The sequence below is a fragment of the Silurus meridionalis genome, chromosome 22 (genome assembly GCF_014805685.1).
Source record: "Silurus meridionalis isolate SWU-2019-XX chromosome 22, ASM1480568v1, whole genome shotgun sequence".
Taxonomy (NCBI): domain Eukaryota; kingdom Metazoa; phylum Chordata; class Actinopteri; order Siluriformes; family Siluridae; genus Silurus; species Silurus meridionalis.
The window spans coordinates 1,206,141-1,226,339 of record NC_060905.1 but is presented as its reverse complement, the minus strand read 5'-3'; the positions used below and the strand labels follow the sequence as shown (position 1 = coordinate 1,226,339).

The following is a 20,199-nucleotide window of genomic DNA, read 5'->3' as shown; positions in this document are numbered from 1 at the left end:
AGCAGAGATTTACCAGTATACAATACAAACCACCGTCCATTCTCCATACAAACCTTTATTATATTCTCCAACATTATAAACACACAGATCACTCAAAAAAAAAAAAAAACACAGCGGCTGCACAGTGGCGTCTCACATTTAGTCCACATGTGGAAAAAATAAAAAATAAACAGTAACTAAGTTTCTGAAAACTTATGACCATCAGGCTGAAGTAATCCGCACAAACACACAAAGCAAAGTGTCCGAAAAACTTACGTCCACGATGCTGAGGGGGAGAGAGGGGGAGAGAGAGAGAGAGAGAGAGAGAGTTTGTGAATGGAAAAATAGGGAAATTCAAAAATACCGCAACCGGCGGCACGGCGCGAAGCCGGAAAAAAACCCCGGAAGATCCAAAACCGAACCCGAAACCAAAAACGAGGGACAGAAAAGTCTCAAACGTGAACGTGAAGGGGGCGTGGCAGGTGCTTTCTCGGCCGCTTTCTCTGAAGCTCCCTGCTTCAACTCCTTACCGAGAGCCGTGCTCCTTACCGAGAGAGCGTGCTCCTTACCGAGAGAGCCGCTCCTTACCGAGAGGCCGTGCTCCTTACCGAGAGCCGTGCTCCTTACCGAGAGAGCGCGCTCCTTACCGAGCCGTGCTCCTTACCGAGAAAACCGTGCTCCTTACCGAGAGAGCCGTGCTCCTTACCGAGAAAACCGTGCTCCTTACCGAGAGAGCCGTGCTCCTTACCGAGAAAACCGTGCTCCTTACCGAGAGGCCGTGTTCCTTACCGAGAAAACCGTGCTCCTTACCGAGAGCCGTGCTCTTACCGAGAAAACCGTGCTCCTTACCGAGAGAGCCGTGTTCCTTACCGAGAAAACCGTGCTCCTTACCGAGAAAACCGTGCTCCTTACCGAGAAAACCGTGCTCCTTACCGAGAGAGCCGTGCTCCTTACCGAGAGAGCCGTGCTCCTTACCGAGAGAGCCGCGCTCCTTACCGAGCGCGCGCGCGTCGCTCCTTACCGAGAAAACCGTGCTCCTTACCGAGAAAACCGTGCTCCTTACCGAGAGAGCCGTGTTCCTTACCGAGAAAACCGTGCTCCTTACCGAGAAAACTGTGCTCCTTACCGAGCGCGCGCGTCGCTCCTTACCGAGAGAGCCGCGCTCCTTACCGAGCGCGCGCGCGTCGCTCCTTACCGAGAGCCGTGTTCCTTACCGGTAGCGTCGCTCCTTACCGAGAGCCGCTCCTTACTGAGAGAGCCGCGCTCCTTACCGAGAAAACCGTGCTCCTTACTGAGAGAGCCGTGCTCCTTACCGAGACCGTGCTCCTTACCGGTAGCGTCGCTCCTTACTGAGAGCCGTGCTCCTTACCGAGCGCGCTCCCGTTCATCGCATAACATTTAACAAAAAAATGCATATGTGCACTTACTAACAGCAGAGATTCACCAGTATACAATACAAACACCTGTAGCAGCTGTAAGGTTTGATTTTTCCGCCACTTTCGCGAGTTCTTCTGCGGCTGCACAGTGCCGATCCACATAACTGACGTTAAAATTTCTAATTTTTCCCCCCCTTGTGCTCGAGATATCAGGGTTCCGCGACATAAAAATAGTCGACATAACCGATAAAAAATGCGTAGAAAAAGCGAGAATTTGGCGTTTCCACTTCAAAAACGTCGACTTAATAGGGTTGTCGAGATAACCGAGGGCGAGATAACCGGGTTCCACTGTATATATATTTATTTTAGCACTTTTTAATGCTTCAGGACTGTGATTTATTTTTGTAATAAAGTTTAGTACTATTTGAAATAGTTTAATTTAATTTAATTTATATTATATTATCCATAAAAAAAATCTTTTGATTAATCGTTTATCACACACACACACACACACACACACACACACACACACACACACACACACTCTCTAAAAGTGACCTATGTACCAAGTGAGTGAAACTCTGGCATTGTGTTCAGGACGCAAAGCCCCTGGAGGTCTACAGCATCGAGTTCATGGTGGACAACGGCCAGCTTGGCTTCCTGGGTAAGGCACAGCAGCTCACGTCCTCACGTCCTCATGTCCTCCTCCTACCTTCACTAATCCTGTCATATTAACTTCTGAGGAATGTGTACATGGTGTCCTTTCACTTGTCTTTTTTTTAATCTAGTTTCTGACAGAGATAAGAACCTGCTGGTCTACATGTACCTGCCAGAAGGTATGTCTGAACTCATCACGTCAACACCTCGTCGTTTACACACGTGAGCGGCGCTGTGCTTTTAACAGGGGTCCAAGCACACAACACTGTTAAAGCACCGTATTCGGCTTGTGTGCAAAACACATATACAGTGTGTGCTGTGATTCATTTATTCATTTAAAGATAATGTGCAGGACCCCACATTAGAGTCCAGTATTATATTACATTATTCAATAAATATCATTCAATTATATCCATATATTACATTTAATATGTATTTTTTTACTTAAACCTGTGTGTGTGTGTGTGTGTGTGTGTGTGTGTGTGTAGCTAAGGAAAGCTTTGGTGGCTTGCGTTTGTTACGGAGAGCTGATTTTAACGTTGGCGCTCACGTGAACACGTTCTGGAGGATGCCGTGTCGTGGAGTTCTGGATCTGGCCAGCAAAAAGGCTCTGAGCTGGGACAATAAACACATCACCTGGTTCGGTATGACGCACACGTACACACACGCACACACACACACACACACACACACACACACACACACACACAACTCCACTCTCTCTTCCTCTCTGTAGCGACTCTGGATGGAGGAATCGGATTGTTATTGCCGATGCAGGAGAAAACCTACCGCAGATTACTGATGTTACAGAACGCACTGACCACCATGCTGCCTCACCACGCGGGACTCAACCCCAAAGCCTTCAGGTACTCACACACTCACTAATACACTTGCACACACATACACTCAAACACACCTCACTAATACACTATACACAAACACACACTCACTAATACACTATACACACACACACACTCACTAATACACTATACATACATGCTCACACTCACACACACACACACTCACTAATACACTATACACACACACACGCTCACACTCGCACTATACACTCACTCACACACACCTTCACTAATACACTATACACACACACCCTCACTAATACTCTGTACGCACACACTCACACTCACTAATACACACACACACAGGTTCCCTCCACGTTATCCCCAGACTTCTTACTGCCTTCTGCCTGCTCACTGTGAGCTTCATAAACTAGTCTACGTGTGTGTGTGTGTGTGTGTGTGTGTGTGTGTTAGGATGCTGCACACTGACCGGCGAACCCTACAGAACGCCGTGAGGAACATCCTGGATGGAGAACTTCTGAATAAATACCTGTACCTGAGCACCATGGAGCGCAGCGAGCTGGCTAAGAAGATCGGCACCACGGCCGACATCGTGAGTTTCCATCTCTTATTCACACACACACACACACACACACACACACACACACACACACACACACACACTTTTAACACGTTTTAACCCCATGTCGTCCTCTTTTGATGTTTCTCTGTGCAGATTCTGGAGGATCTGCTGGAGATCGACCGAGTCACAGCTCACTTCTGAGTTATAATTCCAGAGCGTTTTTCTTTCTGCTTGTGTTTGTGTTTAGTAAACGTCAGAGGATCTTCTGTAGAATATTTTGTACGTGAAAAATTTGCAAAATAAACATTTTTCAGAATCTGGAGTCAGAACTTCAATTTTCTAATGTAACACGCCTTCTTGAGGGGCAGAGGGGCACCTTCTGGGGGCGTGTCCTCACTGGAGCTCATTGGGTTGAATTATTAGGACACTACAGGTGGTGTTTCTGTTACTTTACTAACACCCTTGTGTCTGAATGAATCTCCACATGATCTAGTGGAACATCTTCCCAGAAGAGTGGAGGCATATAATAACAGTGAATGGAGACTGAAGGATCCAATGGTCAGGTGTCCACAAACTTTTGACTGCACAGTGCAGATAAAAAAGACAGGACTGAAAATCAAAGAACATCATCTTCAGATGAATCCAGATGATCTCGCCAGCTGTCATACTAAATAATGTGTCAGAGAAATGCTGTGCGTAAGTATGTACCCCCTCTGAACTTTCCCACGTGCTGTAGCATTACGCTGTGATTTTTGGTCTGCGTCGAACATCCCATAATACTAAAGTCAAAAGGGAAAAATATAAAGGTTGTGACTGCACAAGAATTTTCACCGTAAGAGTGAAACCCTTTGAGATTCGCTTTTTGATTGAAGTGCCCTGGAAACATCAGAGGAAAAAAGTGTCATGCAAGTGAATGAGCGACTGAGACCAGGTTTGGACTCAAAATCAGTCCAAGTGTGACGTTACCACCATCGTGCTTCACCATGTTCACAGTTTTGTTTCTGCAAATGCAAAGAATTTCGGTTTCTTTAAACCAGAGGCACATTTTTTGAGTCTTTGTGTCTTCAGCGTCTCCTGACTAACATCTCACTGACGTTTGGAGTGATGTCTGTCTCAGACTGATCCATTTGAAGATCAAGGCTGTGTGTATTTATATTGAATTACATGCATACACACACATTATATATATATATATATATTAGGGCTATCCAAATGAGCGCGTTAATACGCCGTTAACGCAAATTCACTTTAACGGCACAAATTTTATTAACGGTATTAACGCAGCATTTCTGTTTGACTATTTTATTAAAAATGTGAGGCAAAATTAAAACCTTCAACGCAACACGTTTATTCACGACGTCTTTTCTTTACTCAGATATATAAAAAAAACCAACTAATTTTGAATCACTAAACATTTGTTTTACTGATGCGCCGTGTCTCAAATCAGCACCAAAAACCACCATGATGCAACATCCGGCAATTAAAACCGTCCGTGTGGAAACATAGTGAAAGTTCCGTTTTGTGTCCTGATGATTTACGTCATTTAAAACACCAGAATTACTTAAAACATGAAGACTAAATATACCTGTAAATGTTTAATGTTGTTATTAAAACCATAGTCAACATACATTTGCATAAAGTGTCCATATTATTCATGTACTGTACACGTTAATTAAAAACTTGAAAAGTATTAATTTAAGGTACATTTAGAACAGATAAAAATGTGCAATTTATTTCTGATTAAATCACGAGTTCCCTCATGACAATCATGTGATTAATCACAAATATTGTAATCGATTGACAACCGAATATATATATATATATATATATATATATATATATATATATATATATATATATATATATATATATATATATATATATATATATATATGTGTGTGTGTGTGTGTGTGTGTGTGTGTGTGTGTGTGTGTGTGTGTGTGTGTGTATATATATACACAATTATAAAGAAACAATTATAGCTTATTATTATTCTTCATTAGATAGATATTGTGATTGAGCACCACATCATGGTTTCTCCAGTATTATAATAACTCCTGCAGTGCTGCACTGGGCTTCATTCATTAAACTACTAGATTAAGTAAAGTTAATGTGAAAAACTGGAGACAGGAAGTGAAACTTTATAAAAAAAAATAAATAAAAAAAAAGCTCCACAAGAAGTAAATAAAGTCTTTGGCTATTTGAGGTACTGATACATCTCCTGATTGAGGGAGATGAAACCACAGTAGGACAGAAGCTGCAGCAAACCACGAGTGAAACTCATCATCATCATCTCTGACCTGAAAACACACACACACACACACACACACACACACACACACACACACACACACACACACACACACACACACACACACACACACCATAACATCACAGTATTAGATGACAGGACTCAGGCAGGGGGTGTGGCCTCAAGTCTACAGGTGGTTTAGTGTATAATTATTAAACTTTCTTCACCTTAAAGCAAATTCAAACTTCACATCTTCCCAGAAACTCCACATCCAGCGCAACAGAGTGGCCCGGGGCAGGAGCCTCGACTCGTCTGCTCTGGCTTTACCCCAACCTCGCACAGCACTGACACACACACACACACACACACACACACACACACACGACAGAGTAAGTCGGCATTATCAAACCTCAAAAGTTCAGGTTCAGTGTGTAGTGTATTATAATAATGTATTATAAATGATATGAAGTTTGTGTAGTGTACTGTATACAGTGTGTAGTTTGTGTAGTGTACTGTATACAGTGTGTAGTTTGTGTAGTGTACTGTATACAGTGTGTAGTTTGTGTAATGGGCTGTATATAGTGTGTAGTTTGTGTAGTGTGCTGTATACAGTGTGAAGTTTGTGTAGTGTACTGTATAGTGTGAAGTTTGTGTAGTGTGCTGTATACAGTGTGTAGTTTGTGTAGTGTACTGTATACAGTGTGTAGTTTGTGTAGTGTACTGTATACAGTGTAGTTTGTGTAGTGTACTGTATATAGTGTGTAGTTTGTGTAGTGTGCTGTATATAGTGTGTAGTTTGTATAGTGTACTGTATACAGTGTGAAGTTTGTGTAGTGTAGTTTGTGTAGTGTGCTGTATATAGTGTGTAGTTTGTGTAGTGTACTGTATACAATGTGACGTTTGTGTAGTGTACTGTATACAGTGTGTAGTTTGTATAGTGTACTGTATTATGTATTGTATGTAGTTTGTATAGTGTACTGTACAGTGTGAAGTTTGTGTAGTGTACTGTATACAGTGTGTAGTTTCTGTAGTGTGCTGTATACAGTGTGTAGTTTGTATAGTGTACTGTATATAGTGTGTAGTTTGTATAGTGTACTGTATACAGTGTGTGGTTTGTGTAGTGTACTGTATACAGTGTGTAGTTTGTGTAATGGGCTGTATATAGTGTGTAGTTTGTGTAGTGTGCTGTATACAGTGTAGTTTGTGTAGTGTACTGTATAGTGTGAAGTTTGTAGTGTGCTGTATACAGTGTGTGTAGTTTGTATAGTGTACTGTATTATGTATTGTATGTAGTTTGTATAGTGTACTGTATACAGTGTGTAGTGTGTATAGTGTACTGTATACAGTGTGAAGTTTGTGTAGTGTAGTTTGTGTAGTGTGCTGTATATAGTGTGTAGTTTGTATAGTGTACTGTATTATGTATTGTATGTAGTTTGTATAGTGTACTGTATACAGTGTGAAGTTTGTGTAGTGTACTGTATACAGTGTGTAGTTTGTGTAGTGTACTGTATACAGTGTGTAGTTTGTGTAGTGTACTGTATACAGTGTAGCTTGTCTAGTGTACTGTATACAGTGTGTAGTTTTTGTAGTGTGCTGTATACAGTGTGCAGTTTGTGTAGCGTACTGTATACAGTGTGTAGTTTGTGTAGTGTACTGTATACAGTGTGTAGTTTGTGTAGTGGGCTGTATATAGTGTGTAGTTTGTATAGTGTACTGTATACAGTGTGAAGTTTGTGTAGTGTAGTTTGTGTAGTGTGCTGTATATAGTGTGTAGTTTGTATAGTGTACTGTATACAGTGTGAAGTTTGTGTAGTGTACTGTATACAGTGTGAAGTTTGTGTAGTGTACTGTATTATTTATTGTATGTAGTTTGTGTAGTTGTTGTGACCTCTTGGCCATGAGGGCGTAGCGATCTACTGGAGCTCCCAGCGCTACGTTGATGCTGCGCACGGTGTTGATGTTGCGGAAGATGAGCAGCATGGGTCGAGGCAGAGCTTTCAGCACCTCCATGATGCTGTCGAAGCGCTGAGCGGCCATGGTGCGCATGTAGGACGTCTCCTCGCGGCTCAGGATGTTCCCCAGACCCAACTCGCGCATGTTGATGGGACGCTGGAGGAGCATCTCACAGAACAGGAAGTAGTCTGATGTGATGGAGATACGAGGCGTTAGTAGAGGATAGAAACGTTGTCTGTGTTGGAGGGTTCCCCGGGGAAGAAACCGGTGAATCCTTCTGCAGGATTTGAACCTGAATGTCTGTAGCGTTTGGAGCAGGATGATTAAACACTTCATTCTGTGGAATAATGTACTAATATTTGAGCTGACCTTTGACCCCGAGGTCATTGGAGGATTTCTTCATGGCGGCTTCGTCTCGGAGGATGATGGAGCGCCACAGCTGGCACAGAGCTTCTCGGTCTCTGACACACCACAGCAAACGCACAGCGTTAAATGGAACAACAGAAAACAGTAGAGCTGAATGCAGTGTGTTCATTATTCATGAGCTGCTTGTGAATATTAATGAGCTTGTGGGCGTTACCTTTTGCTGAGGTGTTCATACAGTCCATGATCTAAGAGAACAAGTTCAGCTTTTTTATCAGGACCTCTTCTTACTAACACTGTAACACACACACACACACACACACACACACACACAATTACAATCTCCCCACTGTCTTCGTTTCTTTATTCCTTTTATTATGGGGACATTCATTCCTCTCACACACACTCACACACACTCACACACACTCACACACACTCACACACACATTACCGTTTCCTGGATGTGGGTCTGCGTGTATAAATCCGGTGTAAAATATCTGTTCGGCGAAAGTCTTGATCAGTTTCTCTGCAGTCTGAGGAGCATCAGCAGAAACATGTTGTTAATGATGATGATGATGATGGACTGCAGTAAAAGTGTGTGTTACTCACGTCTTTTAAACTCAGGCCCTGCCTCCTGATCTCCTCGCTGTTGTTGATCTTGCATCCATGGCAGAACTCGGCCGTGAGGACGCGCTAGTGTTAGGAGCAGAGCTGAGGATTAGTGTGTGTGTGTAACAGTGTGAGTTATGATGTGTAATAAAAGTGTGTGTAACTGTGTGTGTGTGTAACAGCGTTTGTTAGTGTGGGTTAGGGTTATGACTGTGCATGCAACTGTGTGTGTAACAGTGTATGTGTAATAGCGTATGGTCTGTGTGTAACAGCGCATGTATAACAGTGTGTGTAATGGCGAGTGTGTAACAGCAAATGTAGAACAGTGTGTGTAACAGTGTGTGTGTGTGTGTGTGTGTGTGTGTGTGTGATCTCAGTACCTTGCTGGTCAGCTCCCAGAACACTTTTGGTATGACAATGAATTTGAAATGCTTTAGTTCCTGGGCACAGCGCTCAGAGTTCCTGCCCTCGTTCTCAAAATCCAGCTCCTGCGCCAGAGTTCCCTTCAGGTCCTGCAGGTTACACACACACACACACACACACACACACTGCTGTCAATATATGACAATATCACACCAACATTACTGATAACTGTTCATTCGGGTGTGTTACGGCTTTGTGTGCGTCTTATGGGTGTGTGTGTGTGTCTTACGTGTGTGTGTTATGGCTTTGTATATTCACCTGGCGAACCTCCGCTCACTGCCGAACAAAATGGACGAACTAACTCTTCTTAACGGAACAAACAAAGATTTTGCATGCTCCGCTGCTCTCTGTTTTACTGAAACTTGGCTCAGTCGCTCAATCCCGGACAGCGGATTACTTCTCTCGGGCTTTCACTTACACCGAGCGGATCGCGTAACGGAGCTATCGGGCAAAACGAAAGGCGGCGGAATCTGCTTCTACATTAACGAACGTTGGTGTACAGATGTCACAGTGCTGGATAAATACTGCAGCCCAAACTTGGAATCACTGGTAATAAACTGTAAACCGTTTTACTCACCGCGGGAATTTTCCTCATTCATTCTGACCGGAGTTTACATCCCACCTCAGGCCAACGTGAATGATGCACTGCAAAACCTGGCAAACCAAATATCCGGCTTGGAGCAAAAACATCCGGATTCTCTTTTTATTATCCTTGGAGACTTTAACAGAGCAAAACTAACAGTAGAACTTCCAAAATACAGGCAACATATTAACTGTCCGACAAGAGGGAAAAACACACTGGATCATTGCTACACCGTTCTTAAGGACTCGTATCGCTCTGTACCCCGGGCAGCTTTAGGGAACTCTGATCACTGCTTGGTTCATCTTATTCCAACATACAGGCAGAAACTAAAATCTGTTAAGCCTGTAGTCAAAACAGTGAAGAGATGGACCAGTGAGGCAAAGCAGGAACTACAAGACTGCTTTGAGTGCACTGATTGGAGTGTCTTTGAGGCTGGAACTGACAGCCTGGATGAGCTGACTGACACTGTGACATCCTACATCAGTTTTTGTGAAGACATGTGTGCCAACCAAAACCTTCTGCAAGTTCAGTAACAACAAGCCATGGTTCACAGCCAAACTGAAAAAACTTCGACATGCCAAGGAAGATGCATACAGAGGGGAGGACAAAGCTCTGTACAAGCAGGCCAGGAACCAACTGACAAAGGAGATCAGAATAGCCAAAAGAAGCTACTCTGAAAAGCTGAAAAGCAGGTTTTCAGCTAACGACCCTGCATCAGTGTGGAAAGGCCTGCAAAATATCACAAACTACAGGAGACCACCCCTCCCCACTGAAGCAAACAAAGACCTGGCTGACGACCTTAACACCTTCTACTGCAGGTTTGAGGACAATATCTTCACACCTCTCATCCAACCCAGCCCAATGTCTGCCCCATCACACCTCTGGATTTCTCTCTTACAACTCCTTCCAGCACTCAAGTTGCGCTCACGATTTGTGAAAAGGATGTGTATCGGCTCTTTCAGAGACAGAAGACAAGGAAGGCTCCCGGCCCAGACGGTGTCTCCCCCTCCTGTCTCAAAGCATGTGCTGACCAACTGGCTCCCATTTTCACCTCTATCTTCAACAGATCACTGGAGTTGTGTGAGGTCCCTCCTGCTTTAAACTCTCCACAATCATCCCAGTCCCCAAGAAACCCTCCATTACTGGACTGAATGACTACAGGCCTGTCGCTCTGACATCTGTCGTCATGAAGACCTTTGAAAAGCTGGTATTGGCCCATCTAAAGAAGGTGACAGAACAGCTGCTGGATCCCCTACAGTTTGCATACCGAGCAAACAGATCGGTGGATGACGCAGTCAACATGGGGCTAAACTACATTCTGCAACACCTTGACTGCCCAGGAACATATGCCCGGATTTTGTTTGTTGACTTTAGTTCGGCTTTCAATACAATAATTCCGGGAATCCTCCACTCAAACTCCTAAACCTTACTATACCCCCTGCCATCTGTCAATGGATCACCAGCTTCCTGACAGGCAGGAAACAACAGGTGAGACTGGGAGGTGTTACCTCCGGTATTCAGACAGTCAGCACTGGTGCTCCTCAGGGGTGTGTCCTTTCCCCACTGCTATTCTCCCTTTATACGAATGACTGCATATCAAGTGACCCAACTGTCAAACTCCTGAAATTTGCAGATGACACCACGCTCATTGGACTAATCCAAGATGGTGACGAGTCTGCATATAAGCAGGAGGTGAAGCAGCTGGTGCTATGGTGCAGTCAGAACAACCTTGAGCTAAACACACTCAAAACTGTGGAGATGATAGTGGACTTTAGGAAACATCCTTCAACACTACTCCCCCTCACAATATCCAACATTCCTGTGTCACCTGTGGAGAACTTCAAGTTTCTGGGCACTACCATTTCCCAAGACCTGAAATGGGAATCAAACATAAACTCAATTCTGAAAAAGGCCCAGCAGAGGATGTACTTTCTAAGGCAATTAAGGAAGTACAGTCTGCCACAGGAGCTGTTGATACAGTTCTACACTGCAGTCATTGAATCTGTCCTGTGCTCATCAATCACCATCTGGTTTGGAGCAGCAACAAAACAGGACAGAAACAGACTGCAGAAAACTGTTAAAACAGCTGAAAAATCATTGGTGCCCCCTGCCCACTCTCCAGGACTTGTACCATACAAGAACCAGAAACCGGGCAGGAAAAATCATTAATGACCCTTCACACCCTGGACACAACATCTTTCAGCTCCTCCCTTCTGGCAGGCGCTACAGAACTTTGTTCACTAAGACTGCCAGACACAGGAACAGTTTCTTTCCCCAAGCAATCACCCTCACTAACAACTGACCATAATTAAATTCCATGCTCATATCTATGAGTACTGCACAGAACTGTCACTCATCACATTATCTGTATATGTTGCACACACTATTGCTTCTATATACTGTACAAAGTTTTATAGTAACCTCTCTCATCATACCTGGCACACAATACTGTCATTTGCACTACCATGCACTCCCACACTTTATGTACATTACTGGTCTGTATCCCTATTTATTACCCACACTGTCTATACTGTCTCATATTGTCTGTATTGTCTGTATTGTCTTGTATAGTCTGTTTTTGTCTTGTTGTGTCTGTTTTGTCATGTATAGGTTTTTATTTATGTCTGTACTTTTGAGAGTAACAAACAGCTGGAACCAAATTCCTTGTGTGTGTCAACACACTTGGCCAATAAACCTGATTCTGATTCTGATTCTGATTGTATGTGTGTTTTATGGCTGTGTGTGTGTGTTACGGGTGTGTGTGTGTGTGTGTTAAGGCTGTGTGTTACGCTGTGTGTACAGTCTCGGTGGACAGTGAGGACACAGTGAAAGACATCTTATGTTGTTTAGATGCGAGTGCTCACGTAACAGTGCGTGTCGTGACCTCACACAGACCTTTAGGACCCAGCGGAAACCGAAGCTCGGGTGCATAAACTTCACTATATCCAGCAGGATCTCCAGCGTCCTGATGTCTCCATCGAAGCGATCTCGGAGGTCTATATACTGCACCTGCATACAGAAGAACCGCAAATCACAGTGCTGTCACATGACCAGACATGACACATGTTTAGGGAATCCAACCCGCTCATTTTTATTCCTAAATCATTCATAGAAAGTTGACTGGAAATGTTTGTGATCGTGTTGCCAGATTTGAATAAATCCCCCTAATAACCCCAACACCCCCACCCACCCACACACACACACACGATAAGGTTGGAACACAACCATTCCTGGTTTAATTCTCATTTTCTGGCTCTAACAGTCCATCATCATCAGATGGTGGGTCGTCTCACCTTACAGCCACAGGGGTCCCGTCATGCAGCTCTGCCTTGTGCACCTGCGCTAAACTAGCAGCTGCTACGGGCTCGTACTCAAACGTCTTAAAGAGTTGATCGGGCGTAGAGTTGAAGTCCTCCAGGAATAAAGCGTCTACCTGAAACACACACACACACACACACACACACACACACACACACAGTCAGTGAGGATAGTATTCATTCTCTCGGCTCCCCGCCGGACACATTATTCCCGTCACCTCTTTGTAGCGGCGGTTCAGCGCTTTATCCTCCAGGACCTGCAGCGTGTGGATGTACTCCGGAGGGAGCAGGTGGTTAAACGAGCACAGGCCCTGTCCCAATTTAATGTACACTCCACCGTTCCTCACTGCTCCCTCCACTATGCTGTCTGCCGCCCGCTGGTGACACGCCGACATGGCAGCCGCGAATTCGGTCCTTTCCTGCACACGGAGAAGCTTTAAATGTGCAACCAGGAACACAATCAGGGTAAACTGTGCAGTCTAGTGTGTGTTTGTGTGTGTTTGTGTGTGTGTGTGTGTGTGTGTGGCGAAATTCATCCAGTCTAATTAACTTTCAGACGGCTGCAGAGTCTCAGGGAAAAGAGACGAATATAAGAACATGATTAAAGCAGAGAATAGAATCTGGGTCGTACTTCATCAACGCCACGCAGAACCACGTTGGACGTCCACCAATAATCCACCGAGATCAGCAGTCCGACATACAGAGATCTGAAATCATTCACACGTGAATCAGATTTTATACACATTCATTCCCCATATTCCCAGTGTCTGTATTGACCCTGAACTCCACCCACAATCCCCCTCACAACTCCACCCACAACCCCCCACACAACTCCACCCACAATCCCCTCACAACTCCACCCACTACTCCATCCACACCCACAATCTCCTCACAACTCCACCCACAATCCCCACACAACTCCACCCACAATCCCCTCACAACTCCACCCATTACTCCACCCACACACAACTCCACCCATTACTCCACCCACACACAACTCTACCCACAACCCACACCCCACACACAACTCTACCCACAACCCCACCCCCACACACAACTCTACCCACAACTCCACCCACAATCCCCTCACAACTCCACCCACAACCCCCACACAACTACACCCACTACTCCATCCACACCCACAACCTGCCACACAACTCCACCCACAACCCCAACAGAACTCCACCCACAATCTCCTCACAACTCCACCCACAATCCCCACACAACTCCACCCACAATCCCCTGACAACTCCACCCACAACCTCCCACACAACTCCACCCACTACTCCACCCATTACTCCACCCACACACAACTCTACCCACAACCCACACCCACACAACTCCACCCATTACTCCACCCACACACAACTCTACCCACAACCCCCACACAACTCTACCCACAACCCCACCCCCACACACAACTCTACCCACTAAACAACCCACAACCCCCACAACTCCACCCACTACTCCATCCTCTACCCACAATCCACACAACTCCACCCATTACTCCACCCACACACAACTCTACCCACAACCCCACCCCCACACACAACTCCACCCACAACCGCCTCACCCCCACACACACACAACTCTACCCACTACCCAACCCACAACCCCCCACACTACTCCACCCACACAACTCTACCCACAACCCCACACACACACAACTCTACCCACTACCCAACCCACAACCCCCACAACTCCACCCACAACCTCCCACTACTCCACCCACCCACACAACTCTACCCACGACTGCACCCACTACTCTATCCACAACCCCACCAAACACAACTCTACTCACGACTTATCCCCCCTCCGCCCAAACACAACTCCACCCTAAACCCCCCACACAACTGTCATGATTAGGTACTCCATCTTCACCCAGAACCCCACTCTGACTTACACACTAATTCAGAACCCCACTCTGATCCATAACATCTTAACCCTGATCCACTCTGTTAATTTAATTCGATTCATGTTTATTTGTACTGCGTGTGTAATATTGAACATGGTCTCTAAGCAGCTTGACACAGACAAAGTGGTGATAAAGAATACAAATTCTCTTTTTAAGTGTGAGTTTGTCACCACCCTCACCTGCAGAAGCGTCCTGTTCCCTCTAACAAGATCCTCATCTTCCTCCTGTCTCTGGGGTCGGAGCGAGCGTAGTGCACGCCCACCACCGCAGGAACACCCACTGACACACCAATCAGCAGCTTCCTCAGGGGTCGAAGACTCCGCCCACTCCTACAGAAACAACAAGATTCACACTGCGATTTTAATCACACGTCCGTCTGTCATTCTCTTTCTCCCTTCTCTCGGTCTGCCCATCTGTCTATCTATTTCTGTCTGTCTGTCCATCTAATTTACTGTCCGTCTGTCCACAAAAATGTGTCTGCTCTCTCTACCTCCACCTCTCTCTCTCTCTCTCTCTCTCTCTCACCTCTGTGTGCTGAAGGATTTGTACAGCAGCATTCGAGTGTTTGTGAGATTCGAATATTTCTGCAGCAGAGCGAAGTGACGCCGACACACCCGTAACTGTAACACACACACACACACACACACACACACACACACACACACACACACACACAGTTAGAACAGGGTTAAGAAGTTCAGGGCCGTATTGGTGAAGCTCTGAGAGAAAAACACGTCAATTCAAGTCCTAAAATTAAAAATAGCAGCGTGTGAAAGGTGTGTGTTGAGCCGCAAGGACACGAGAACGCGAGGACGTGACTCCACACTTTCATCAGGGAACAAAATGTCTCCTTTATTTACACGCATGGGGCCCCGGGGTCCGGGTCAAGTACATCGCTCTGAACTTTCCTTTCAACTCTGTATGATGTGATCACACTCAAAACCTTTTTCTCCGCTGTACACTGGACATTGCTCCATAAACGAGTTGTGTTCTGCTTCACAGACGATGGCGAGCGAATCACAATGCAAACAAACAAACAAACAAACACACAAACAAACACACAACCTGCATCTGTTTTAAACCGCGTACAAATGTCCAAGCTTTATTACATTCACATAAAAACAGTAACGATATTTATTTTCCTTAAAAAATATAACATTTAAATATAAAAGTAACTTTTTACACTTTTTAACAAAGTAATCTATAAATAAATATTCTTAAATCTAAAATAATATTCTTGTCTGTTTAATTCATTACTGACTAAAACCTACAGTTATATTCATGTTTAAAATCAATATTTTATTTTTAAATATTTATAAAACTTATATTATATAAAAATTATAAATCAGATATTTTTATACAGTGAGATTCACAAAACTATAATAAAAATAAAATTATACTAGAATTTAATATTTATAATCTGTAATATAACTGTGTATAATTCTAATCAGTTCAGATAAATAAATAAATAAATAAACACACTAGATAGTAAAAGTAGAAATAATAAAGTAATAACTATAAATTCATTAATTTATTAATATTAGGATTGTAGGTCGTTAAGAAGAAGGAGGATCATAGGGTGACGTATAAGAGTGGAGGAAGGTGCACACAGGTGGACTATGTTCTATGTAGGAGATGCAACCTGAAGGAGATTGGAGACTGTAAGGTGTTGGCAGGGGACAGTGTAGCTAGACAGCATCGGATGGTGGTCTGTAGGATGGTTTTGGAGGTAAAGAAGAAGAGGAGGAGTGTGAGGACTGAAAGAAGAATAAGATGGTGGAAACTGAAGGAGGACGAGTGTAGTGTGAGGTTCAGGAAAGAGGTCAGACAGGAGCTCGGTGGTGGTGAAGAGGTGCTGGATGATTGTGGAACTACTGCAGAAGTGATGAGGGAGACAGCTAGAAAGGTTCTTGGTGTAACATCTGGAAATAGAAAAGAAGACAAAGAGACGTGGTGGTGGAATGAAGAAGTGCAGGAGAGCAGAAGGAGAAACAGAATTGGGATCGACAGAGTGATGAGAAAAGTAGGCAGGAGTACAAGGAGATGCAGCAGCAGGTAAAGAGGGATGTGGTGAAAGCCAAGGAAAAGGCATATGAGGAGCTGTAGGAGAAGTTGGACACTGAGGAAGGAGAAAAGGATTTGTAGCGATTGTCCAGGCAGAGGAACCGAGCTGGGAAGGATGTGCTGCAAGTTAGAGCAATAAAGGATGGAGATGGAAATGTGTTGACTAGTGAGGAGAGTGTGTTGAGAAGGTGGAGGAGGATTTTGAGCAGCTGATGAATGAGGAAAATCAGAGAGAGAGAAGGTTGGATGGTGTGGAGATGGTGAAGCAGGAAGTGGATAGGATTAGTAAGGAGGAAGTGAGAGCAGCGATTAAGAGGATGAAGAGTGGAAAGTCAGTTGGACCAGATGACATCGGTAGAAGCATGGAGATGTTTAGGAGAGATGCAGTGGAGATTTTTAACAGATTGTTTAACAGGATTTTGGAAGGTGAGAAGATGCCTGAGGAATGGAGAAGGAGTGTGCTGGTACTGATCTTTAAGAAGAAGGGAGATGTGCAGACCTGCAGTGGATTTAGAGAAAGTGTACGACAGGGTGGAGAGAGGAGTTGTGGTGTTGTATAAGGAAGTCTGGTGTGAGAGAGAAGTATGTGAGGGTGGTGCAGGACATGTATGAGGACAGTGTGACAGCAGTATCTATACATGGGGTATATCAGTAGAAGAATGCTGAGGATGGAGTCACCAGGAAGGAGGAAAAGAGGAAGACCAAGGAGAAGGTTTATGGATGTGGTGAGAGAAGACATGCAGGTAGTTGGTGTGAAAGAGGCAGATGTAGAGGACAGGGGGGTATGGAGACGGATGATCTGCTGTGGAGACTCCCAAAGGGAGAAGCCAAAAGAAGAAGAAGAAGAAGAAGAAGAAGAAGAAGAAGATGAAGGGGGAATGTAGGTTGTGTACTTTTGAGACGGTCCCTTACACTCTGCCATCAAGGACAATAGAATAATGAAACAAATCTGTACGTTTTTTTAAATATTGTATAATTACTTCTAATTATTTCACAGCTCCACACTGACCAGAGCCTTCATCATCATCATCATCATCATCATGCAGTCACGTGTTGCTGAAGGGAACAGAACTGTAATAAACACGTGCAGGTGTACAAATGTGATATCTAATTTATTAAAGAAGGGAACAGGTCAGTTATTCTCTCTCTCTCTCTCTCTCTCTCACTCTCACTCTTACACACACACACACACACACACACACACACAGAGCTAGCAAGTCTGAACACCGGTTAGTTAGCGACCTGAACACCAGCTCGCAGCTCCACACACTACACACAGAAGGAGGAAACCAGCATGACCCTGATGTCTCTGTACACATACCGTCTCCGCCGCCATGATCCACTCCCCCAATATCAGCTCCTGAATCCGGAGAAACTTCACACTGTGGAACTGCTGCTGTCAGGGGGTATTGAAATACTGTGTCCTGTGAATAAAACGGTCTCTTTGCGGAAGTGTACCGGAAGTTAAGCGCGTAAAAGTACAGAACGGATAGACGCGCATGCGCTTTCTACTTTTGTGAGTTTTAAACTCGCTGTAGTTAAAATCACCGCCACCGCCGCCATCTTTACTACAACAGACTAAATCTATTACAGAACGAATTCTATTCTATTCTATTCTATTCTATTCTATTCTATTCTATTCTACTATACTATACTACACTATATTCTATTCAATTATATTCTACTATACTACACTATATTCTATTATATTATATTCTACTATACTACACTATATTCTATTCTACTATACTACACTATATTATATTCAATTATATTCTACTATACTACACTATATTCTATTCTATTATATTCTACTATACTACACTATATTCTATTCTACTATACTACACTATATTATATTCAATTATATTCTACTATACTACACTATATTCTATTCTATTATATCTACTATACTACACTATATTCTATTCTACTATACTACACTATATTCTATTCTATTATATTCTACTATACTACACTATATTATATTCTATTATATTCTACTATACTACACTATATTCTATTCTACTATACTACACTATATTATATTCAATTATATTCTACTATACTACACTATATTCTATATTCTATTCTACTATACTACACTATATTCTATTCTACTATACTACACTATATTCTATTCTATTATATTCTACTATACTACACTATATTCTATTCTACTATACTACACTATATTCTATTCTATTATATTCTACTATACTACACTATTATATTCTATTATGTTCTACTATACTACACTATATTATATTCTACTATACTACACTATATTATATTCAATTATATTCTATTCTACTATACTACACTATATTATATTCTATTATATTCTACTATACTACACTATATTATATTCTACTATACTACACTATATTATATTCAATTGTATTCTACTATACTACACTATATTCTATTCTACTATACTACACTATATTCTATTCTACTATACTACACTATATTATATTCAATTATATTCTATTCTACTATACTACACTATATTCTATTCTATTATGTTCTACTATACTACACTATATTCTATTCTATATTCTATTCTACTATACTACACTATATTCTATTCTACTATACTACACTATATATTCTATTCTATTCTATTCTACTATACCACTATATTCTATTCTATTATATTCTACTATACTACACTATATTCTATTCTATTATATTCTACTATACTACACTATATTCTATTCTATTATATTCTACTATACTACACTATATTCTATTCTATTCTACTATACTACACTATATTCTATTCTACTATACTACACTATATTCTATTCTACTATACTACACTATATTATATTCAATTATATTCTACTATACCACACTATATTCTATTCTATTATATTCTACTATACTACACTATATTCTATTCTATTATATTCTACTATACTACACTATATTCTATTATATTATATTCTACTATACTACACTATATTCTATTCTCTACTATACTACACTATATATTCTATTATATTCTACTATACTACACTATATTCTATTCTATTATATTCTATTCTATTCTATACTACACTATGTTCTATTATATTCTATTCTACTATACTACACTATATTCTATTCTGCTATACTACACTATATTCTATTCTATTCTACTATACTACTATATTCTGTTCTGCTATACTACACTATGTTCTATTCTGTTCTACTATGCTACACTATGTTCTGTTCTGCTATACTACACTATATTCTATTCTGTTCTGCTATGCTACACTATATTCTGTTCTGCTATACTACACTATATTCTGTTCTATTCTACTATGCTACACTATGTT

The 20,199-nt window shown here is 42.5% G+C and overlaps 2 protein-coding genes across 3 annotated transcripts in view; one reads left to right on the top strand and one right to left on the bottom strand.

The window, feature by feature from the left end:
• Window positions 1–3,711, top strand: part of cpsf1 (cleavage and polyadenylation specific factor 1) — a 21,222-nt gene extending 17,511 nt beyond the window's left edge. The window contains exons 33-38 of the mRNA XM_046834601.1: window positions 1,953–2,019; window positions 2,144–2,191; window positions 2,501–2,656; window positions 2,749–2,878; window positions 3,287–3,425; window positions 3,549–3,711. Coding sequence (XP_046690557.1) covers window positions 1,953–2,019; window positions 2,144–2,191; window positions 2,501–2,656; window positions 2,749–2,878; window positions 3,287–3,425; window positions 3,549–3,596 — 588 coding nt within the window. The 3' untranslated portion in view covers window positions 3,597–3,711. The remainder of the gene's footprint in view (window positions 1–1,952; window positions 2,020–2,143; window positions 2,192–2,500; window positions 2,657–2,748; window positions 2,879–3,286; window positions 3,426–3,548) is intronic.
• A 1,649-nt stretch (window positions 3,712–5,360) lies between these two features.
• Window positions 5,361–18,352, bottom strand: adck5 (aarF domain containing kinase 5). Of its 2 annotated transcripts, XM_046834255.1 has the most exons (15): window positions 18,195–18,352; window positions 15,335–15,429; window positions 14,989–15,138; window positions 13,526–13,601; window positions 13,113–13,313; window positions 12,872–13,010; window positions 12,473–12,588; window positions 8,952–9,083; window positions 8,572–8,655; window positions 8,414–8,495; window positions 8,180–8,258; window positions 7,969–8,060; window positions 7,535–7,787; window positions 5,874–5,990; window positions 5,361–5,695 (listed from the first exon to the last, which is right to left on the bottom strand). In XM_046834255.1, exons 1-15 carry the CDS (start codon window positions 18,207–18,209, stop codon window positions 5,593–5,595), a joined length of 1,734 nt encoding a protein of 577 aa, XP_046690211.1. In that variant the 5' UTR covers window positions 18,210–18,352; the 3' UTR covers window positions 5,361–5,592. The 2 variants fall into 2 exon arrangements, with proteins under 2 accessions (XP_046690211.1, XP_046690212.1); XM_046834256.1 differs by lacking the exon at window positions 15,335–15,429 and having other exon boundaries at window positions 18,195–18,328.
• Window positions 18,353–20,199: the final 1,847 nt, after the last annotated feature.